At 46.0% G+C, this 27,054-nt stretch overlaps 1 protein-coding gene across 3 annotated transcripts in view; it reads right to left on the reverse strand.

Moving 5' to 3' along the window:
* The window catches only part of SHTN1 (shootin 1), a 104,367-nt gene that overhangs the window by 74,343 nt on the left and 2,970 nt on the right, over positions 1-27,054 (reverse strand). For all 3 annotated transcript variants that reach the window (XM_075612009.1, XM_075612007.1, XM_075612006.1), the window contains exon 2: positions 4,242-4,294. In XM_075612009.1, coding sequence (XP_075468124.1) covers positions 4,242-4,294 — 53 coding nt within the window. The remainder of the gene's footprint in view (positions 1-4,241; positions 4,295-27,054) is intronic.

The raw sequence follows: 27,054 nt of genomic DNA on the forward strand, positions 1-27,054 counted from the left end.
GCCCCCTTACATATTGTCATACTTTTTTGTACAAGAAGGATGTCTGTCTATTAAAAACGGATACAAAATTGATCCTAATGTAACGGTTTTCATTGGGCACGCAATCAATATTTCACAGTACTGTATACACTTAATATTATTGCCCTTGGGATGCAGAGATCTATAACATCCGTATCAATGGAGAATTAAATGCAATATTTGCAGTGTTAATAAACACTTATTAAAGGGGAAAACAGAACACAGGGTGTAAAAAATTAGAATGTGTGTATGCATATGTGCTGCTATGTATATGTGCTACTGTATATGCATGTATGCGCGCATGTGTGTATGTGTGCATGTATGGCTATACAGCCCCACTAACTCAGTCGTGCGCAAACTGGGGGGTACGAGAATTTTTTTTTTTGGGGGGGGGGGTGGCGCAGGCGGTTACTGAGGTCCCGAGCTCTCCCCCCAGGCAGAATAACAAATTGAAGTGACAAAGGCGCTCAACGTTTGATCCCTTGTATGATTGTAATAAACAAGAGAACCAATAATCCCTGAGCAAGAAAAAAAGGCTAAAAAAACCCAGATCAAGCCCTCATTGGGATGGTTTCTGGACTCACAATAAGTATTCAATAATGAATAATACTCACAAAATCCCTTTTCCCATGTCCTATAAGGCGTGCAGCCTGGTAGAGAGATGCTGGTCTCTGGAAGCAAATAGGAACAAGAGAGAAAACCAGCGCACTGCAAAAGTGGGTCCCAAGCAAATGAATAGTAAAAATCTTCTTTATTTAATCCATCTAAAAGTGGAGGTTAACACCCTCCTACGCGTTTCGTGTAAACATACACTTTATCAAGGAGTATGCCTTGATAAAGTGTATGTTTACACGAAACGCGTAGGAGGGTGTTAACCTCCACTTTTAGATGGATTAAATAAAGAAGATTTCTACTATTCATTTGCTTGGGACCCACTTTTGCAGTGCGCTGGTTTTTTCTCTTGTTCCTATCTCCCCCAGGCATTTAAATTAAATGCCGGGGGGGGGGGGGGGGCGCACGTGGCCTCTGCAACCTCTACTTACCGGGATTCCGCCAGCTCCAGCACGCGTGACCATGGCAACGCGGCGTCAAATGACATCACGATTGCTATGGTAACGTGGCGTAAAATGACGCCGCGGGTCACGTGACATGACGTCACACAACCCCGCTGCGTCATTTCACGCCGCACGAGGTAAGGAGGGGGGCGGTCAACGGGGAAGGTAAGGCAGGGGGAGCGCCGCAAAAACAGTTTGCGCACCCCTGCACTAACTAATCAGTACACTACAAACCAGGGTACATTGCAAGTGCATGCAGCATTTACTTTATACAGGTTACATTTGAGAAGAAGTGATGTCCCCCAGCACAGCATTTGAAAGTAAAAAGGAATTTAGAAGGCAGGAGTTTGTGCTGCTGCTGCAGCTGCTGTGTGTGTTGTTGCAGTACTGTACATGCTATATAGGGTGTGTCCCAGGAGATTAGGTCTCTTTTTGAGGTCAGCATTGCTGATTACCTACCTGTTTAACCCCTTCATGTTTAGAAAGACACAGCAATGAGACACATTTCATTCATTTCTTTTTGTTTGACTTGCCGTTTAAGCCATCACAACATATTTTGTAAAAAAATGAAATGGCCATAAAATGTGCGTTAACCTAATACATGCAGAAATATATTAATATCCTTATTGCATCACCAACAAAAAAATTGCACCAACAGCAACAGTTTTACAATTATTAAACTTACACACACAAAGACTCGGATATGGAATCTGGTTTTTGTTTTTTTATCAACCGAACTCTATGGATCCGGGGCTTGTCCATTTTGCGTTCAGTAAAACTGCTTTTTTTTTTTTTTTAAATGTTGTTAATATATACTGAAACAACATGATAATTAACACAAAAGGGTAAGCATTTATAGTACTCTGCAAGGGTTGCAACCTCATAATTAGTGACCACTCTTATTTTAATGGAAAAAAAAGGGTGGGGGGGATAGACCGATTCCAGAAAAAATATATTTTTATATAGTTTATAGAGTCCGATTCATCACCCCAACCCTGTGGTGTAGCAGCTAGAGAATTGCTACTAGCACATGAAGCGTCATGGGTTTGATTCCTGCATGTGTATTATTATATCAAATGTATTAACGGTTGGGCTGTCATTGGTCATAGAACGGCCATGTAACCCTCCTCTGCGCTCGAAAGTCAAATTGAAAGCCACGCACGTGGATGCAGCCTGATGAAGCAGGGAGAGGAGAGAGCTGCAGATGTTGGGTAAGTCCTCGCTGATCGTAGCGGCCATTTCACGATCCCGGTTACAACGCGATCCCTGTTAAAACGCGGTCTCATTATGTGGACCCCGAGTATCATGTTATAACAGGGTTCAGCTGTAGTTTAATCCAGAGATAAGGGCAATTAAATCATTCAAAATCCGCTGCCCCTAGGCACAGCTGTTGCGGCCGCCTCCTTACCTGCCGACCCCCTCCTCCTTCTGAACCGCAGCACCAATTTGACGTTGCATGGCGTCACGTTACCATGGTAATGCGACGTCATGATGTAATTTGATGCTGCGGTTCAGAAGGAGAAGCAGGGCAGCAGGTAAGGAGGCCGCAACAGATAAAATGGACTTCCCATTAGGGCCGGTAGGCCAGAGAGCACGGCAAAGGTATATGGGGCATCATGATAATATCATGAGATAGTGGGTATTTTAATCCCTTTGGTGCTTAAGAGGTTAATGAGCTACAGTCTGAGTTTAAAAATACAATATATATTGGGTTTACGACAAGCCTAGGCTGGTCACAGGTGGGTGCTGTGCTTCAAAAATAACCTAACGGGTAGGTTATCCTGTATGGCTCACGTAAAAGGGCCAGATGGGTTGTATATGGCTGATAGAGTCGAGATAAGGACAGTGCCTGGAAACTTGGGTATAAAATATGGCCCCTGTGACAACTGTCTGTAAACATAGATTTTTTTCAGCAAAGCTTCACAAGCATTTTCCTGCAAGGGGTGTATGGATATCAAGAGGCGTGGCTAAGAAAGTATCCAACATGAGTGGGACTTTATTAAAAATGAGACTATCCTATGCTGTCATCTCTTCTGCATAATACAAGTAACAGATATGTAACCGTGGCACGTTCTGACACCACACACTGCATGTTTAAAAGATTATAAGGAACAGATATTGATTTGTCAACTAGATTGAGGATTAAGATGGTCATATTTACACTTGTCGTGTCCGCAGTGAGTGTCTGCGTGTATTGATGTGTCTCACGTGTGTGTACGTTTTACAGAAGTAAAGTTAGGAGAAAATTTAGATATTGAAAAGGAGTTTAAACGTCATATGGTGGGAGGTGTTTTACTCTGTCATAAAACTGCCAATCTCACAGCTGATTTACGACAGGGGCTGGTTTTAGGTTAGGTTCAATGGGGAAAAAAATTGTATTTAAGTCTAAGCAGAGATTATAATAATCAGATTTCAATTTAGGACTAAATTCTTGATTTCTCATTCATGATCTAGCGGCCTCTGTGGGGAAAATCCATAGCATTTGGTAAGGTATAGGCTTTTCTGTCTGTTTTACCCTTTTATTTTAAGAAGCTGTTCTGCATTTTATTGTAACTGTATGTTTCTTGTAATACGTTTTCTGTAACCTAAGCACTGTATTTTTATATATATTAAAACATTTAATAAGTAATGCTTTGGGCTCTGAATGAACTGATTGCACGTTCTGGAGAGTATTTCTGGTTCGGACACATTTTGCTACAATTGATTTTGGTGTGTTAAAGTGCCTAGTTTTTTCTATAAAAAACAGTTCTGGGGCCCTGGGGGGGGTGGGGTTCTTGAGGACTGGAGTTGAGCACCACTGCTGCAGGGATTCCCTCTGCTTGCGCTTATTTGTTACTGTAGAAGCCCATAAGTTTCCTGTGGATACGCTCACCAAAATACCATTCTCTTTGCTATGCAAATGCTGCACAATGTGACACCCTCTCAGTGCAGCATCACAAGAAACCAACTCCCAGCACAAAGTAATAGAGAACAGCAACTACAGATAACTGCAGTTTCAATAATGCTATAGCAATAACCATGATGCTACTCCCCTAATCGGGAACACAAACTATGGTTATTGCAGATGTAAATGTTGGTGACACCTTCTTTCAGACGTGCATAGAAATTTGAACATTAAACAATGCCCTGGAAAGACAAATGGTGTCAAGAAATAAAAAAACAAATTACCTGATCTTTTGTTTTCAGATTCTCTGTTTTGAGTTCTTCGTATTTGTCAATGGCTGAAAAACAGTTAAGATAGAGGCAGTAATGAATTCACATGTTCCCCGTGTGCAGAAGCTCAGGTAAAAATGGCAATAACTTCCAACGCCATCCCTTGTACACCGCAATGCCCACAGCATACTACCTCAGAGTGGGGTTCACCCCAGGGCCAGCCCAGTGCCTGTCATGTCTTATTCCCTTTCCATCAACATGTTATGCTCAGTTCTTTTCTTGTGGGGTAACTCTCAGGAAATCACTCCCAGAACTTCCACTAAGAAATCAAGACATTCCATGCAGTGATTATTACAAATGGGGCTGGAATACTATCTCATTCAGGGCAAATGCTTTCCCTAATAAAAATCAAAGAAAATTCCCAAGGTAGGAAATAGAACGGTCTCTTGTCTCAAAGCAACACAGTTGCACCCAAGATAGCGTGAAAAATATACAAATCTATTTCATGTACATAGGAGCAAATAGGACACTCAATACACCACAGAATTATACAATTTATACAAATATATTACCAACACAAAATTAAAACAATTAATAAAAATATAGAAACGAGGGCACAACATAACCTATAATATAAATGAGCTCCAATAATTAAAGTGCAGAAGAGTGGAACCCTAAAGGAAAATGGTAAAGAATCCCAAAGGTACCGGGATAAAACTAATTGAGAACGGCGCGCACACACACACACACACACACACACACAATATCATCCAATGCATATCCGTAAATCAGAATGCAATGAAGTGAAAAGGGAGGTGAAAAAGAAAAGAGACGGTCACCGGTCCTGAATACAATGTCCATACCTCTCAGTTACTTCTTTTTTGCCTGGGTATTAGGTGCTGTCTTATATTATTTTTGGTGCAGATTAGATTTTGTATATTAAATGTTTTCCTGCCACATTTCCTTATTTAAATCTGGAGTATTTACTGTGCTTTAGATAGAAGTTCTTTTTTTCTTTGCATAGGCCCGTAGCACATTTCTTCATCACAAAAACATGGCCGGTTAGAAGGATGGTGGGCTGGGAATGTAGTGAGGGAGTTTGCCTTGCATGTACTCAAACATGTGTAACGGATTTTCTGGCCTGGCTGACTCACCCAATCTCACATTGGCCCCTGTGGTCTAACCAGTCCCCATTACATGATCGTGTCTGGTGGTGCACCTGTTGGCAACAGGACTCCTGAGTCTTCCGCATGATGTTGTGTGGGGAATGCCAACCCAGACAGGCAGCTGAGGTAGTGTGAGTCCTACCTATATCCAGTGCAGCGCCTCCACCTCATCAGGATCCCTGCGTCTGCATGGGGATAGTTCTGATGAGGAACTCCTCCGTGGTACCTTCCTCTGCAGAGTTATTCCAGACTCACACATGAGGGTATCTTTTATCAAGGACATCTTTATTGATCTTGGTATGGAACAGCCGCCCCTCGCAGCTGGCAGCTTAGCCGCACATCCTTCTTGCTGCTGTCCCTTTGGAAGGTACGTCCTCCCAATGGAGTGGGATCCCCTCTCCCTTCAGGGAGATCACTCCCTGTGCCAGGTCCCTGGACACAGTGTAGGCCTTGTCAGCCTTAAGGCTGCTTGGGTCTGTAAACTGGAACTGGGCCACTAGTTGAGGCACTAGTGGAACCCTTGACCTTCAAGTCTGAACCTAGACTTGATCCTCTATGAACACACTAACTTTGGACAGTGCTGTGCCTTATATATCTCAGGAACCTGGCACATCTCTGATGTCACTAACGGTGGACTCAGAGCATGTTACCACTCCCTTTGAATACATATGACACCTCAACAGGGTGTGAGGGCAAACCTCCATGATTAATGCTGGCAACCCTGTAACTTACCAGGCTTACTGCCAGCATGAGAGAAAACTGTAGACCATTTTACAGCATGGCTACACGTTATACCCCAGCATAAAGACGTTCTCCCTCAATGAGTGAAAACACAGGTTTCATCAGAACGACGGACTGCAACAAACATTTGTAAAAAAAAAACAAAAAAAAAAACAGATGACTGGGAAGAAATGATGTCACTACTGGTTACAGTAAACAGTAAGCGTTTAATACAGAAGGGAGGGAGGGGGGGAATGCACACCAGGCAACATTAAAATAATCAAGAGATTTATTACTCCCATATTTACAGCCAACGTTTCCATCCTCACACTAAGTCTTCCTCAGGGTTCTGATTGTGAGGGTCGAAAGCTTGGATTACCTACTGGTTCAAACAGATGTAAGCTTCACTCATCTATTGGCTGCAGAGTAGAGCCATGATCTGGCTGCCATTTTATGTCCGGCAGGCACATGCTGCCCCTGGAATGGGGGGGTCCTCAGACAACAGTGGACTATAGGGGAGCCCACCAGTTAAAAGCAAGATTTTTTTTATATATCTATATCTCTAAAAACGAGCAGCGTGGATTATTGTTGATTTTTTTTTTTAACGAAATATTTGGGCTGTCAAACTACTTCCAGTGATAGAACATAGCACAGTTTTAAGTTAAATTTCCAACGCTCACGCTGCTCAGTTCCACATTAAGCCCATAGGTGCAATCCAGGTACTTTTATTACATCACACATGCACATCCCCAGGCACAGGCACACCTCACACACATGCACATCCCCAGGCACTGGGACACCTCACACACATGCACATCCCCAGTCACGGAGACACCTCACACACATGCACATCCCCAGGCACAGGGACACCTCACACACATGCACATCCCCAGGCACAGGGACACCTCACACACATGCACATCCCCAGGCACAGGGACACCTCACACACATGCACATCCCCAGGCACAGGGACACCTCACACACATGTACATCCCCAGGCACAGGGACACCTCACACACATGCACATCCCCAGGCACAGGGACACCTCACACACATGCACATCCCCAGGCACAGGGACACCACACACATGCACATCCCCAGGCACGGGGACACCTCACACACATGCACATCCCCAGGCACGGGGACACCTCACACACATGCACATCCCCAGGCACAGGGACACCTCACACACATGCACATCCCCAGTCACGGAGACACCTCTCACACATGCACATCCCCAGGCACGGGGACACCTCGCACACATGCACATCCCCAGGCACAGGGACACCTCACACACATGCACATCCGCAGGCACAGGGACACCTCTCACACATGCACGTTCCCAGGCACAGGGACACCTCACACACATGCACATCCCCAGGCACACCTCACACACGTGCACATCCCCAGGCACTGGGAAACCTCACACACATGCACATCCCCAGGCACAGGGACACCTCACACACATGCACATCCCCAGGCACAGGGACACCTCACACACATGCACATCCCCAGGCACAGGGACACCTCACACACAAGCACATCCCCAGGCACACCTCACACACATATGCACATCCCCAGGCACAGGGACACCTCACACACATGCACATCCCCAGGCACTGGGACACCTCACACACATGCACATCCCCAGGCACATGGACACCTCACACACATGCACATCCCCAAGCACAGGGACACCTCACACACATGCACATCCCCAGGCACAGGGACACCTCACACACATGAACATCCCCAGGCACAGGGACACCACACACACATGCACATCCCCAGGCACAGGGACACCTCACACACATGCACATCCCCAGGCACACCTCACACACATGCACATCCCCAGGCACGGGGACACCTTACACACATGCACATCCCCAGGCACAGGGAAACCTCACACACATGCACATCCCCAGGCACACCTCACACACATGCACATCCCCAGGCACGGGGACACCTCACACACATGCACATCCCCAGGCACAGGGACACCTCACACACATCCCCAGGCACTGGGACACCTCACACACATGCACTTCCCCAGGCACAGGGACACCTCACATACATGCACATCCCCAGGCACAGGGACACCTCACACACATGTACATCCCCAGGCACAGGGACACCTCACACACATGCACATCCCCAGGCACAGGGACACCTCACACACATGCACATCCCCAGGCACAGGGACACCTCACACACATGCACATCCCCAGGCACTGGGACACCTCACACACATGCACATCCCCAGGCACAGGGACACCTCACACACATGCACATCCCCAGGCACTGGGACACCTCACACACATGCACATCCCCAGACACAGGGACACCTCACACACATGCACATCCCCAGGCACACCTCACACACATGCACATCCCCAGGCACACCTCACACACATGCACATCCCCAGGCACACCTCACACACATGCACATCCCCAGGCACACCTCACACACATGCACATCCCCAGGCACGGGGACACCTCACACACATGCACATCCCCAGGCACACCTCACACACATGCACATCCCCAGGCACACCTCACACACATGCACATCCCCAGGCACGGGGACACCTCACACACATGCACATCCCCAGGCACAGGGACACCTCACACACATGCACATCCCCAGGCACAGGGACACCTCACACACATGCACATCCCCAGGCACTGGGACACCTCACACACATGCACTTCCCCAGGCACAGGGACACCTCACACACATGCACATCCCCAGGCACAGGGACACCTCACACAAATGCACATCCCCAGGCACTGGGACACCTCACACACATGCACATCCCCAGGCACAGGGACACCTCACACACATGCACATCCCCAGGCACAGGGACACCTCACACACATGCACATCCCCAGGCACAGGGACACCTCACACACATGCACATCCCCAGGCACAGGGACACCTCACACACATGCACATCCCCAGTCACGGAGACACCTCTCACACATGCACATCCCCAGGCACGGGGACACCTCACACACATGCACATCCCCAGGCACGGGGACACCTCACACACATGCACATCCCCAGGCACGGGGACACCTCACAAACATGCACATCCCCAGGCACGGGGACACCTCACACACATGCACATCCCCAGGCACGGGGACACTTCACACACATGCACATCCCCAGGCACAGGGACACCTCACACACATGCACATCCCCAGTCACGGAGACACCTCACACACATGCACATCCCCAGGCACAGGGACACCTCACAAACATGCACATCCCCAGGCACAGGGACACCTCACACACATGCACATGCCCAGGCACACCTCACACACATGCACATCCCCAGGCACTGGGACACCTCACACACATGCACATCCCCAGGCACAGGGACACCTCACACACATGCACATCCCCAAGCACAGGGACACCTCACACACATGCACATCCCCAGGCACAGGGACACCTCACACACATGCACATCCCCAGGCACAGGGACACCTCACACACATGCACATCCCCAGGCACAGGGACACCTCACACACATGCACATCCCCAGGTACTGGGACACCTCACACACATGCACATGCACATCCCCAGGCACAGGGACACCTCACACACATGCACATCCCCAGGCACGGGGACCCCTCACACACATGCACATCCCCAAGCACAGGGACACCTCACACACATGCACATCCCCAGGCACAGGGACACCTCACACACATGCACATCCCCAGGCACGGAGACACCTCACACACATGCACATCCCCAGGCACACCTCACACACATGCACATCCCCAGGCACACCTCACACACATGCACATCCCCAGGCACACCTCACACACATGCACATCTCCAGGCACGGGGACACCTCACACACATGCACATCCCCAGGCACAGGGACACCTCACACACATGCACATCTCCAGGCACACCTCACACACATGCACATCCCCAGGCACAGGGACCCCTCACACACATGCACATCCCCAAGCACAGGGACACCTCACACACATGCACATCCCCAGGCACAGGGACACCTCACACACATGCACATCCCCAGGCACAGGGACACCTCACACACATGCACATCCCCAGGCACAGGGACACCTCACACACATGCACATCCCCAGGCACGGAGACACCTCACACACATGCACATCCCCAGGCACACCTCACACACATGCACATCCCCAGGCACACCTCACACACATGCACATCCCCAGGCACACCTCACACACATGCACATCTCCAGGCACGGGGACACCTCACACACATGCACATCCCCAGGCACAGGGACACCTCACACACATGCACATCCCCAGGCACACCTCACACACATGCACATCCCCAGGCACGGGGACATCTCACACACATGCACATCCCCAGGCACAGGGACACCTCACACACATGCACATCCCCAGGCACAGGGACACCTCACACACATGCACATCCCCAGGCAAAGGGACACCTCACACACATGCACATCCCCAGGCACAGGGACATGCACATCCCCAGGCACAGGGACACCTCACACACATGCACATCCCCAGGCACTGGGACACCTCACACACATGCACATCCCCAGGTACAGGGACACCTCACACACATGCACATCCCCAGGCACACCTCACGCACATGCACATCCCCAGGCACTGGGACACCTCACACACATGCACATCCCCAGGCACAGGGACACCTCACACACATGCACATCCCCAGGCACAGGGACACCTCACACACATGCACATCCCCAGGCACACCTCACACACATGCACATCCCCAGGCACACCTCACACACATGCACATCTCCAGGCACACCTCACACACATGCACATCCCCAGGCACTGGGACACCTCACACACATGCACATCCCCAAGCACAGGACACCTCACACACATGCACATCCCCAGGCACAGGGACGCCTCACACACATGCATCTCCCCAGGCACAGGGACACCTCACACACATGCACATCCCCAGGCACAGGGACACCTCACACACATGCACATCCCCAGGCACAGGGACACCTCACACACATGCACATCCCCAGGCACTGGGACACTTCACACACATGCACATCCCCAGTCACGGAGACACCTCACACACATGCACATCCCCAGTCACAGGGACACCTCACACACATGCACATCCCCAGGCACAGGGACACCTCACACACATGCACATCCCCAGGCACACCTCACACACATGCACATCCCAGGCACAGGGACACCTCACACACATGCACATCCCCAGGCACAGGGACACCTCACACACATGCACATCCCCAGGCACACCTCACACACATGCACATCCCCAGGCACAGGGACACCTCACACACATGCACATCCCCAGGCACAGGGACACCTCAAACACATGCACATCCCCAGGCACAGGGACACCTCACACACATGCACATCCCCAGGTACAGGGACACCTCACACACATGCACATCCCCAGGCACTGGGACACTTCACACACATGCACATCCCCAGGCACAGGGACACCTCACACACATGCACATCCCAGGCACAGGGACACCTCACACACATGCACATCCCCAGGTACAGGGACACCTCACACACATGCACATCCCCAGGCACTGGGACACTTCACACACATGCACATCCCCAGGCACAGGGACACCTCACACACATGCACATCCCCAGGCACACCTCACACACATGCACATCCCCAGGCACGGGGACACCTCACACACATGCACATCCCCAGGCACGGGGACACCTCACACACATGCACATCCCAGGCACAGGGACACCTCACACACATGCACATCCCCAGGCACTGGGACACTTCACACACATGCACATCCCCAGGCACAGGGACACCTCACACACATGCACATCCCAGGCACAGGGACACCTCACACACATGCACATCCCCAGGCACACCTCACACACATGCACATCCCCAGGCACGGGGACACCTCACACACATGCACATCCCCAGGCACGGGGACACCTCACACACATGCACATCCCCAGGCACACCTCACACACATGCACATCCCCAGGCACACCTCACACACATGCACATCCCCAGGCACGGGGACATCACACACACATGCACATCCCCAGGCACAGAGACACCTCACACACATGCACATCCCCAGGCACTGGGACACCTCACACACATGCACATCCCCAGACACAGGGACACCTCACACACATGCACATCCCAAGGCACAGGGACACCTCACACACATGCACATCCCCAGGCACAGGGACACCTCACACACATGCACATCCCCAGGCACACCTCACACACATGCACATCCCCAGGCACACCTCACACACATGCACATCCCCAGGCACACCTCACACACATGCACATCCCCAGGCACACCTCACACACATGCACATCTCCAGGCACACCTCACACACATGCACATCCCCAGGCACAGGGACACCTCACACACATGCACATCCCCAGGCACAGGGACACTTCACACACGTGCACATCCCCAGGCACAGGGACACCTCACACACATGCACATCCCCAAGCACAGGACACCTCACACACATGCACATCCCCAGGCACAGGGACGCCTCACACACATGCACATCCCCAGGCACAGGGACACCTCACACACATGCACATCCCCAGGCACTGGGACACCTCACACACATGCACATCCCCAGTCACGGAGACACCTCACACACATGCACATCCCCAGGCACAGGGACACCTCACACACATGCACATCCCCAGGCACAGGGACACCTCACACACATGCACATCCCCAGGTACAGGGACACCTCACACACATGCACATCCCCAGGCACTGGGACACCTCACACACATGCACATCCCCAGGCACAGGGACACCTCACACACATGCACATCCCCAGGCACAGGGACACCTCACACACATGCACATCCCCAGGCACTGGGACACCTCACACACATGCACATCCCCAGGCACAGGGACACATCACACACATGCACATCCCCAGTCACGGAGACACCTCACACACATGCACATCCCCAGTCACGGAGACACCTCTCTCACATGCACATCCCCAGGCACGGGGACACCTCACACACATTCACATCCCCAGGCACAGGGACACCTCACACACATGCACATCCCCAGGCACGGAGACACCTCTCACACATGTACATCCCCAGGCACAGGGACACCTCACACACATGCACATCCCCAGGCACACCTCACGCACATGCACATCCCCAGGCACAGGGACACCTCACACACATGCACATCCCCAGGCACAGGGACACCTCACACACATCCCCAGTCATGGAGACACCTCACACACATGCACATCCCCAGGCACGGGGACACCTCACGCACATGCACATCCCCAGGCACAGGGACACCTCACACACATGCACATCCCCAGGCACGGAGACACCTCACACACATGCACATCCCCAGGCACAGGGACACCTCACACACATGCACATCCCCAGGCACAGGGACACCTCACACACATGCACATCCCCAGGCACACCTCACTCACATGCACATCCCCAGGCACAGGGACACCTCACACACATGCACATCCCCAGGCACAGGGACACCTCACACACATGCACATCCCCAGATACAGGGACACCTCACACACATGCACATCCCCAGGCACTGGGACACCTCACACACATGCACATCCCCAGGCACAGGGACACCTCACACACATGCACATCCCCAGGCACTGGGACACCTCACACACATGCACATCCCCAGGCACAGGGACACATCACACACATGCACATCCCCAGTCACGGAGACACCTCACACACATGCACATCCCCAGTCACGGAGACACCTCTCACACATGCACATCCCCAGGCACGGGGACACCTCACACACATTCACATCCCCAGGCACAGGGACACCTCACACACATGCACATCCCCAGGCACGGAGACACCTCTCACACATGCACATCCCCAGGCACAGGGACACCTCACACACATGCACATCCCCAGGCACACCTCACGCACATGCACATCCCCAGGCACAGGGACACCTCACACACATGCACATCCCCAGGCACAGGGACACCTCACACACATCCCCAGTCACGGAGACACCACACACACATGCACATCCCCAGGCACGGGGACACCTCACACACATGCACATCCCCAGGCACAGGGACACCTCACACACATCCCCAGTCACGGAGACACCACACACACATGCACATCCCCAGGCACGGGGACACCTCACACACATGCACATCCCCAGGCACAGGGACACCTCACACACATGCACATCCCCAGGCACGGAGACACCTCACACACATGCACATCCCCAGGCACGGAGACACCTCACACACATGCACATCCCCAGGCACGGAGACACCTCACACACATGCACATCCCCAGTCACGGAGACACCTCACACACATGCACATCCCCAATCACGGAGACACCTCACACACATGCACATCCCCAGGCACGGAGACACCTCACACACATGCACATCCCCAGTCACGGAGACACCTCACACACATGCACATCCCCAATCACGGAGACACCTCACACACATGCACATCCCCAATCATGGAGTCACCTCACACACACGTACTTGACATAGTTGAACGTTGCTTTACATACTTTTGGTTACTCATTGACCCAGTGCTTCCCTCGGTGTCCACCCAACACTTAAAAGGGAGATGCGTATACTTGGCTGTGTTACTTGGATTGGATCGGACCCCCTTCTGAGTAACATCTATTATACCCCATCTATTTTGGGCCCTTATGGTGATCCTGGCCAGTTCTGTGCAGGTAATGACTATACCCCATTCCTGATTGGGATCTGCCACTTCCCTACTGGTTGAGGAGAATATATAGGTGGATCCGACTGTAGAGCTGATCCTCTGACACCTGGGAGCCCTCTGTATATGGCCCGCTGTGACATGTCTGTCTCTCCCTCTGTGGTACCTGCATGTTTCCGTTGGCCATCTAATCCGTTGGCCATTACAATGCCATCATGAAACCACAGTAACTAAACATCTTGGAATAGCTCTGTTCAGCTCCCCCAGCTCAAATGCTACAATAAATCAAAATTGAATGTAGGCGCTTGCTGCTCTAAACTTGTAACATTTTCACTGTAAAAACAAAATAAAAGCCTTGTAGGGTTGTACTCTGTCTCCTAACGGGATTAACGAAGGTTTTTTGTACACCCCCTTCCTGTAAATTATTCTCACTGCTAGAGAGAGGGCGGGGCACAAGAGCCAGAGCCTATCAGAAGGGGCTGTCACATTGGAAATGCTTCCTACACTAGAAACATTAAAAATGTCTTTAAAACATTCAATTTTTATTTATTTTTTAAATGTTACATAGTACAGAACTGATTTATATTAAAAAAAAACACACATGTAGGATATTGCTTGAACTGCTGCTTTAAGTAAGATCCACACTCAAATGAATTGATTTACTGAAACATCTCTGACAGGTATACATATGGTATCATATGGTATGGCAACCGACCACCACAAGAGTCAATGGGTTGCCTAGGCAACCAAACAATATTAAGGGGTGGTCTTTGACGCCTAAACGCCCACCCCGGAAGAAGGCGTGACTCCATACACCGAAACGTACGTCGGGTCTAGACATACCGGCTGCGTCTCTCTCACACAGCCAGGGGTCTCGCTCTGCGAGTACTTTCGTGGCAAGAATGCATTGAGGAACTCCCATAGCCACCCGGCACTGATCCGGCTAAGAGACAGGGATTCCAGCAACAATGTATGAGCTACAATATTTATTATAAATACGGGATTCACTTTTAAACGAATACTACTGTTCTACCTTAAACGTTGTACTTTGGCAGGGTTAGGCACGATATTAGCCTAAACTGTTTGCTAAGGTACTAATGAACATGAACACACATCTGAGTACTCGATACAGATATATACAGATCCGTGTTCTCCCGTGACATCTACAATAGGGGTTAAACAACCGAGTCCTATTGGGGGCCTAAGCAGATGATACAGGGTGAGCTACATATTTACCATATACTACCTCTATATAGACGAACCCCTTTTTGTTACCACTTTCTCTCTACTATGGTCTACATGCAGACAGGCGCCCGCCCGCTCGTGAGGACCAAAGAAGGGGTAAACAACGCAGTCTCACTTAGCGCACGAATGCAATTAATTGGCAATTAACTACAAAACACTAAGGACATTTTTCACTTACCTCTATGATCAGAGCAAGATTGTAACTCCGCACAAATTGCTCGCTTGGCAGATTTACACCACCAGCATAAAACAGCTCAGCAAATGACGGGCACAAGTTAACTTGCAAAAGTTGTGGTGCCAACGCTCTTTCTGGTTACAGGACTAGATATGATATACGTAAACACACAGCAGGATTTGCATCACTGCGTGACTGTGGCGACCCAAATTAAGTGCATGAGCAAGTAGAAACTTAACAATAAAGCAAAGTGAACACTCTGTGCCTTTGAATTAAGGCTCAGGTCACTATTGACCACACAGACATTTAACTATTGATCCACTGTGGTTTCTCAAAATAGCCAAAAACAGGAACCCTATGTAAAGTGCTATACACAAATTCCCTCTGCATGTATCCAACCAGACACAGGATCTGCTGCGATTTTCATATATCTCAGCTGGGAACTCCCCACACTCTGTGGAATACTGTGGCTGCAGCTGTCTGAGGGCTGGGACCCGCTGCGCCCGGCGGCGTGGGCAGCTGCACAGGCTTTCCCCACCAGCAGGGGAATCCTCCCGAGCCGGTCCCCCCAGGCTGCACAGCTCACTACACGCTGTGACGCGTCAGCCGCTAGGGGATACAAGAGAATTGTAATCCCTAGCTTCGACGCGTCACGTGGTGTGGCTGTGAGCCAATGAGGAGGGGAGGCTTCGGGAGGAGGAGAGGCTTCGCGGAGCGGGGAGGAGTGTGTAGTGCCTGCCTCTGTCTGTCTGTGTGTGCCTGCCTGCGTGCGTGTGTGTGAGAGAGCCTACGTGTGTGTATGAGTGCCTGCGTGTGTGTGTGTGTCTGTGTGTGTGTGTGTGTGAGTGCCTGCGTGTGTGCATGAGTGTGTGCGTGTGTTGCTTGTGATTACTTCAATCAGCAGCTCCAGCCCGAGCCCGTGGAGGGAGGGGGGGGAGAGTAGCGGGTCCCTCCGCTCAAGCCATGCCCCCCTCCCGCTCAAGCCTCCCACTCCCTCCCACCTCCCGCTCCGGCTCCCTACAGACCGCATATCGCGGTCTGTGTATGTCAGCGCCCCGCCTGTCTGCAGTGCGGGAGCGCTGACGGAGGGAACGGGGCCTTAGCCTGAGAGTGTGGGGAGTTCCCAGCTGAGATATATGAAAATCCCAAGCAGAGTTCCTGATCCCAAAAGTGGATACATGGCTTATACTTATTAAGCTAATTGTAAGTGCATATCTCACCATTATTAATAATTCACATTATTGGACGTACAACCCTATGATGGTTTTCTCTTTCTCTCCCTGATATATTTGCACCTAGGTCACTCTTCATGCATGCGTGTAATATATATATATATATATATATATATATATATATAAAACACCGCCGGAAGAAGAGATCAGTGTATCTCGATAGCTCATATATATACACCTATTTTAATACTATACTAATACATTTTGTACATTTTAATCAATTCATTATACTAACCTAGTGGTGCACTGCTAAGGGATTTCTTTCTCTCAAGTACCCTGTGTACTTTTTGCTATTCTGAGCACTTCCCAGGTAGCACACAGGATCTTTATACTATTTGTCAGGTTTTGAGCGAGGTCTCTCTTTAATATACCAGGAGTGGCCAGCTCCAGTCCTCAAGAGCTACCAACAGGTCAGGTTTGCAGGATATCCCTGCTTCAGCACAGGTGTGCAGTCTTCTACTGAGCCACCTGTGCTGAAGCAGAGATATCTTGAAAACCTGACCTGTAGGTGGCCATTGAGGACTCGAGGTGGCCACCCCTGATCTATACTTACTGTTTGTTGGGATAACACTGTCAGTCATCAAAATCACAGTTAAATGCTCAGGGTTTTTTTATATTGCAAAGTAAATACACTATAATTTGCCAAACAGATAAAGATGAGTAGCCACTCTGCTGGAATCAAGAGTTCCCAGAGAAATTAAACAAATATAAAGATAATTAAACTTTCCAAGGAAGCCAATTACACCGATAGGTTGTTTAAAAACATTTCTTGATCCTCTACATTTAAATGCCCCTTGAAAGTGATATCCTGCTCTTTTCTACAATTCATTATTTTAAAGGATTTGATCGGGGGTCCCAGGAACTGAGCAGCATGATTTCCAGCTCCTGGGAACCCATACCGGGAGAAGTTGCCCGTGCTGAAGCAGGGGATTTCAATGAGCGTCCAATTGGAAGCCACAAACAATGATGTTGCAGCCTCCTATCAGCCTGAGATCTGGCAGCCATTTTGTTTCTCCCAGGGGAGATTTAAACACAGTAACTTTACCGGTAAGTATCTCGAAGTCATAGGGTCCCTGGAGCTTAAAATAGTGGTGGCTGTCTCAGTTGAACCTCTGGTTCTCATCCTGTAAATAAAATGGAGGTTAAATAAAACCTCTCCTCTAACATCACTGATAAGTAACTGCCGGTGCTGAAAATAACATGGATCATCTCCGGAGGACCACCAGGCATGAATGCATAAAAACAATGTAATAAAAAAATGATGAGTAGCAGAGATAGCTGTACTTTCATGTTCACCCTTCGGGGGCCCTTAAGCTAGGGGTCCAGTCCTCAAGAGCCACCAACAGGCCAGGTATTAGGAATATCCCTGCTTCAGCATACGTGGTTCAATCAGTGGCTAGTATTTGACCTATTGGTGGCCCTTGAACACCGCTGCCTGAAGCAGTACTTTAAATGTCTCACACAGAGGAAAGTAATGCATACAATGCATGGTTTCGTTGTCAGAGATCCGTGCACTACTTAATACTGTATATGTTTCAGTATGTAACTTCCTGTGATTGGGTTTACAGACCCATCACTTGCAAACCAGCAGTAAAAATAAAAAGTTTGTCAGGCATGCTGCCTGACTGCTGGAAACTCCCCTGCTCAAAAGATAGGCAGCTATAGTAATTAAGGTAGAGGGCTACCACCTATAGCCAATCTCCGGAGCTATATAGTCAGGCTTCTGAGAACACATAGAGGCTCATTCTGGTCTCAACCAGGGAATAGACAGGAGCCAAGTGACTATATTGGAATAACAAAGCCTTGTTTATGTATTTCTCTTTAAAAGTATTTTGTTTCCTTTCTTGTGACAGAAGTGTTTATCCTAAGCCTGTTAAGACGTATTAACAGGCTGGACAATAGACTACTTGCCACTTCCTGATTGCATATGAAACCAATTATTTAACAGACTAGGGAAAGTTTGTTACACTCCCATAAAGATTTAACATGTGGATTAAATTCTGTCATCCGCTATTTGTAAATCAACCTGTTCATAATCCATGCAGTTTTCACAATGAAAAGTACCCTGGATACTGTATGAATACTATTGTTGCTAAACATAGCTTTTTTTTTTTTTATGACATCCATAAAATATCTCTAAGTAATGATTTGAGAAATGTAGATCATATTCGTGCACTTGTGTTATACACAATAACATATTTCGAGTACAGTATTGGATCAAATTCCAAACAAATATTTGCCAAAATCTTTCAGTACTGGGAGCACCTTGCAGGGAGAAACAGGGAGAAAATAAGTCTAGTCCACATATACACTGTTCTCACAAGAGTATAGTTTATCACACAGTGATAACACTACCTTCAGTGATAACATGTGCATTATTTTACACCTCATACATAAACCTTGGCCCCTTGCCCTACTATTGTCTCTGTACGTTCTTTCTACCAATTAGATTGTATGCTCTTCGGAGCAGGGACTCCTTTTCCTAAATCTTACTTTGTGTTATTTATCATTTATATGGATTGTCACGTATTAGTGCTGTGAAGCGCTATGTACATTAATGGCGCTATATAAAGACATACACTGTTGAGTATGCTTTCCAATACATACCAGTCTCTGTGTATAAGTATATATACTGTGAGTATGCGACACATCAACTATTGCTGTATACATGCACTTTGAAACCATGTATTATTTGTCATCTTAACTCTGTGCCCAGGACATACTGTACTTGAAAACGAGAGGTAACTCTCAATGTATTACTTCCTGGTAAAACATTTTATAAATAAAATGTATAATGAAAGGCGATATGTAACATTATCTATCACTATAGAATGGATGTATCAAGCATCAATAAGTCACTGTAAGCAGAAGTTGTGTGACACTGTATTTAACCACAAATGTAATGTACAGCTTATTTGAATAATTTAAGGATACAACTGGAAGGGATAACAAACCTAAAATTGACAATGATAGTGTGTAAAGGCACAGAAGGGCATATAATGTTATTTGAATCGGGCACATGTGGATACCAAAATGCTTGTTCTATATGCTATTTACATAAGAACACAGATTGGGGGGAATAAAACAGAGGCGAGGGAGCTTTGCCTTCAGGCTTGTGTGGCACCTGAGCTTTGTGTGTTCATGTGAGATTATAACCCTTATGTTTTTGCTTTGCAGTATTTTGGTATCAGACAGTAGGAGAAGCTATTGGCTGTGTAAGAACTCTTATTATGAGACTGTCTGTAAAAATCCTACAGCATGTGCTGCGTACTATACTGTAATTGTGAGGTGCTTTGAGTCCCATTGGGAGGAAAGCGCTATATGAAAAAAAGTTATTATTTTATATTAAACACCAAATTTTTCACAGCACAGTATAATGGAGAGAAAAGAAGTACAGAGATCATGTAACCACAGATTTCCCATTTGAATCTTGTCTGTAACTGTTACATACGCACAACATAGATTATCTCTAAGCGTCCATGAAATGTCTGTAAATTGAATGTCCTCTATTCATTTAATGTAACTATAATAGCAAAACAGTTATCTTTGCAGATCCACACAAAGCAATAATGGAACAATGTATCCCAACTGTGCCCAGGACATACTTGAAAACAATAGATACTGTAACTGTTATTTCCTGGTAAAACCTTTTATAAATAATATAAATAAACAGGAAGAAGTGATTACACACGGATGGTAATAAAAAAAGTCCAGATCAGAAACGTTCACAAAAAAACAACTTGGTAATCTTCATTAAGGAGCTGCCTCCATCATAAGGATTTCCAAATGAGTACTAAGGGTGTGTAGCAAGAATCTAGAGCAGCAGAAGCCAACCAGTTCCGAAGAGCCACCAACAGCCCAGGTTCTAAGGCTATCCGTGGCTCATTCAGTGTCTCTCATTGACTGAGTCACCTGCTGAAGCAGGGATATCCTTAAAACCTGACCTATTGTTGGCCCTTAAGGACTGGAGTGGGCCTCTGCTGCTCTAGAGCATCAGTAGCATAAATATGAAGACCTCTCACCTCCTCTAACTTAATGTCCTCTGGTTCACTTAACATTACATGCACAGCATATATCCACAGTCACCACATCAGAAGGAAATGATACGAGTGCTTGTGCTGTAAAAAACAAAAACCTTTTATGATTCATTCCTATTCTCACGCTTCCAAGGTTATCAAGTGGCGTTAGTGCTCAACTCACTATGTAGGTTTGCATTTACTAAGCAGGCAAAGAAGTGTGGGTCACTCTGTTTGTCCTTTCTTCCATGTAGTAACAAAGGAGGGAGTAGGGGTATGATACCTTATATTGGACCAACAAGTAGTTGATATGTTAGAAGCTTTCAAACCCCTCGGGGTCCTTCATCGGGTATGGCAGAAAAACAGCAATTAGTGCTAAAAAGTGCAAAAAAAAGGCGCTTCTAAAAGGTGATGGTGAAACAGTGCAATCGCTAAAAATACTCAATATAACTGACTCAGTTTTAAGTGAATAACAGGTGGACAACTTAAAATAATCCGAGTGTTTAACCACATAAAAATGTGCCAATATTGTGAATAGCAGAAGCAAACTGTATATTAGGTGATGCCAAAACATTTTTTTTGTCAGATTTGAAATCCCTACTTACTAAAGGGAAAAACCTAGGAGAAGTGGAAGAAGATGAATTAAAGTATTTACTTAAAGAGAAACCTAACCTACCTCTCCTACTTCCTCCCTAAAATACATAAATATCTAGTTAAACAAAGGAAGACCGATCAGATCGGGAATAAACTCTCTAACCTCTAATATTGACTGCTTTTTGCGGAAATATGTACCTACACTAAGGTCACATCTAAAAGATACCCTAGATGTCTAAAACATTCTAGATAAATTGGCATGGAAAGATACGTTAACATTAGTCAAATGTGATGTTAGATCCCTCTATATGTCTATAGACCCCACCAAGAGATGTGAGGCAATTAGGAGGATTCTGGCCATGGAAACCAATATGAAAAAGACACAAACTGAGTTCATCTTAGAGAGTCTATAATGTCTATTCTCCAACATAATTATTTTTTATTCAATTACACCTATTTTCTACACAAATGCGGTACGGCCATGGGGCCCAATTTCGCACCGAGCTACGCCAATCTTTTCATGGGCATCTGGGAGGATGAGATTACATCTGGTCCATCCGAGACCTCGGTGCCAACCTGGTCCAATGGAAATGATACATTGATTATGTCTTATTTATTTGGCAGAGATAGGGAAAGTCTGGATTTATTTTGAGGTCTATCAATCTGAATCTAGAATTCCAGTCAAACAGAATTGGAATTCCTTGACTTGGTTATTTATATAGAAGAGGGATTAATTAAAACAAAACCCCAAAGCTGTTGAACATTATGAAATCCAGCTGCCACCACCCTAAACGGGTGGAAAATATTCCCCATGGACAATTAAGAAGAATTAAATGTAATTGCACGGAAGATAACATATATTTAAAACAAGCCAATATACTTACTCATAAATGTACAGAGAGGAACTATAATACATTTACAATTGATAAGGCATTGTTAAGAATGGGAGAAATTGAGAGGGAGAATTTATTTACCATCACCAAGGAAAACAAAAATTAAACTCAGTCTAGGAATTATAGTGCAGCATTCATCACTCAATATAAATAGAGAAGCGCCAAAAATAAAAAGCATTATAGCGAAACACTGGCACATTTTGAAAAATTATCCCATATTAGTAGTTTAGATACCCGAGAAACCTACAGTAATATTCAGTAGAGCACCAAATCTAAAAAGCAAGCTAGATCTTACTACGTGGGGATATAAGCAGCCTAAAAAAGGCTTTAATTGGCAATCCCAGCCAAAAGGGTTCTCTGGATGTGTCTCCTGCAGGGCATGTCAATTTAGAGCTGAAGATAAATTTAACTTTAGATCTAAGGTCACCAGTAAATTGTTTATAATAGAGAACTATATGAATTGTAAGTCCGACTTTATAGTCTACCTATTTGAGTGCCTGTGTGGCCTCCAATATGTAGGAAGAACTACTAGACCTGTCAGGACCCAATCCTAGAGCATCTGAGTAATATTAAAGCTGCAGTTCAGTCTTTTTTTTTTTTTTTTTTTTTTTTTTTACTTCAATAGTTTCATGTGGGCAATCTCTAATTACCTAAAGAACTGCATAGCTGCCGGTCAATTCGTTCTCCGTCTATTGATCAGCAAAGTTTGGCGACATCTTTAAATATGGGGAATGTAAATCGTTGCTATAGGAACAAGCATGCTTGTTAAAATAGAATACAAGAAAATTGGTCTTTCAAAGTTGTTTTTTTTTTAAAACAGAAAATGCTAAAAGTATTTATTCTTACTACAGAACTGATTTATTTAAAAAAAAACACACATGCAGGATATTGCCTGAACTGCAGCCTTAAGAGGAACATTCTCACACACTGTTTCTATACATTTTTTTTTTTCATGGAAGGAATCCAATAGGACTCAAATACAAAGGCATAGAACATGTTCGGCCGAATTGGCGAGGGGGCGATAGTTTTAAAACTATCAAGAAGAGAAACATACTGGATACACAAATTGCAGACCCTCACTCCAAAGGGCCTTAATGTAGATATAGACATCTGAGCTTTCATTGTTAGCTAATTAATGGGCCTATATGTGCTTTCCTTGGGATTCCACACCAGTTATTCCACTTACCATCATCTGTTAGGTGGAACAATACTATTTGGTATTATCTAGTAGTATGTCATGCTACCCTCTCCTCTCTTTACTAGGATAGTATATCTTGTTCCATCTTGATAAGCTATTATATAATGTACATCTCTCACTATATATCTCTCATTTTATATCCATTGGGAAGGTATAACAGAGAGAAGAGAATGGTTCTTGTCATTAATCTTCCTAGAGCTAGATTGCTGAACTGTTTATATTTATTTTTACATGCTTTTTAAGTCTGTATTTTGATATTCACTCCACCGACAGAGAAATGAGTCCTTTTTATCCTCTCCTGTTTTCATTCATAGGAAATACTATCAATCGCGATTGTATCTTTATAGATGAGTGTTGATATGTATATAGTAAGATCATTGTGGTTTGATAAACATTTGGATTATTAATATCCAGCCTTTTCCCCTATCTTTAGTAATGATATGCCTTTATGTGGATATCTTAGATATGTTCACGTTCCGTCCCGTTTAGATGCATCATATATTTTCATCTCAAATTGATCTATTATTAATCTGAGGTAGTATATAAATATATATATATATATATATATATATATATATATATATATATATATATTCCCTTATTATGATACAGATTAATAATTCATAACTCCATATGCCCTTAAAATTAGATTTTATGTTGCATCATATTCAATAGAATACTTTTTCATTTTTATATTATTCTCCATTACATATTTGTTTATAGTATCATTTGTGCATATTTCTATAAGGCCATTTATATTAATTACACTAAGTCACTGCCCTTTACTATTTAGACTTTAGTTGGGGATCTTATTCCAATCACTGTATCCAATTTTTTATTGGTTGTTTTTCATTTTACCCCCCATTTTTTATGATAATTGATTGTGGAGATCTTTAAGATCAATTTAATATATGCAATGTTTCCCTTATCTCTTACATTTTTGATTTAAGGTGTATTCATGTCTATAGTGATCTCATTATCTAGCATTCTTGCCACACATTTTTTTAATTTGTCATTTTTCTTTTAATATATATTAAACATATGTTCTAATGTTAAAACATGTTATACACAATATAGTTATGAAGTGAATCTGTGTCTAAAGTTACACCATCTTTTGTATTAATTATTATATATTACTTCTATATGTATTTTGTGTTCACCTATTTACTGTGTTAAATATGAGAGCTCCACACTTTTTAATCCTTGCACATATGCTGGGATTCCATAATTGATAATTTTTTGATTCCCTAATTGATTTAATGCAAATGTATGGCAATCTATCTATGACACTCGGGCATTATACTCCAGAAGAAGCCAATCCAGGAGAAAAGCGTAGAGGAACTTGGTAACTACGCTATTGTAGCAGGAGGAAGGCTTTCTTGAGAGCACCCTCAGGACCGTGTGACTTAACCGTAAGTCCGGCAATCAGAAGGAAAACCTTTGCTTCAACCGCACAGCTGTGCTACAGACTGAGCAATTATTCTAACCGTAGAGAGAACCTTGATCATGGCGCCGATGTAGAATGCTTCCTGTCCCCCTCGCTTTTCGTACTTTTCGTACAATGTGAATGCTGATGTGCCTAATGTGAGTGCACATTTTAATGTTTTTATTGTTTATAAATGTGTACCAAACAAACTACACCACAGGTTATTTGTTTCATTCTCTTGAGGATCATCAATTACATTTGTTTTGGTACCATCTGATCCACCCATTGGGTATCCATCTTTAAAAGTCCCCAGACGAAATCTTAGCTCCATTCAGAGAGAGTGCGAGTGTCTCTGATATGCCTGAATTATTTTGAGAAATGTGAGTACCCATTTTCCCTTTTTCTATCCTACATATCATCCCAGCTCCTACATATTGCACCGTGGGTTTTTTCTTCTCTGTTTAATGTGGACCTGCGCTTCACCGAAGACTCCACAGAAATACAGAAACAACCTTTTCTATACAGTGTTTGTAAGAGAGATTTCAGAATGTTTTACAATACATTCCGTCTCTATGTACTGGTGGTGTGAGATACTGGAGTGCATCACATCAATAATTACTGTATACATACACTTTGAAACAATGAATAATGACAGGCAATATTACAACCAGATATCCCTCTTACAAACACTATAATATTTTGTTTCTGTATTTTTGCCATACCGATGAAGGACCTTGAGGTTCGAAACCGTCTAACATATCAACTACTTGTTGGTCCAATAAAAGGTATCATACATACTACTCCCTCTCCTCCTTGTGTTACTACATTTACTAAGCAGCGGTATGCAACAAGACGCCTATTGGTCCCGGAACACATCTTACATTTTAACACCTTAGTAAATATTGGCCAAAGAGTGATAAGGCTTTGCATTACTTACACCTTTCAAATACTTTACCACTTAATGATAACTGAACATTTGCTGGGCTACAAACATGAGTTTTACACACACACACACACACACACACACACACACACACACACACACACACACACACACACACACACACACACACACACACACACACACACACACACACACACACACACACACACACACACACACACACACACACACACACACACACACACACACACACACACACACACACACACACACGTGTGTAAAACTCATGTTTGTAGCCCAGCAAATATATATATATATACCATAATACTGAGTTAAGTTATGGTGAGTAAAAAAAGTGACAAAAACCCTCCACAGGAAAGCAAATATGCAAATACAACTGTATGCTCATTTGCATGTCTTAGGCAGGTCTGCAACCCCGCCTTTGGGGAAAGGCGGGGTTGCAGACCTGCCTAAGACATGCAGATGAGCATACAGT

Source organism: Ascaphus truei, chromosome 8, assembly GCF_040206685.1.
Source record: "Ascaphus truei isolate aAscTru1 chromosome 8, aAscTru1.hap1, whole genome shotgun sequence".
In the NCBI taxonomy this organism is placed as follows: domain Eukaryota; kingdom Metazoa; phylum Chordata; class Amphibia; order Anura; family Ascaphidae; genus Ascaphus; species Ascaphus truei.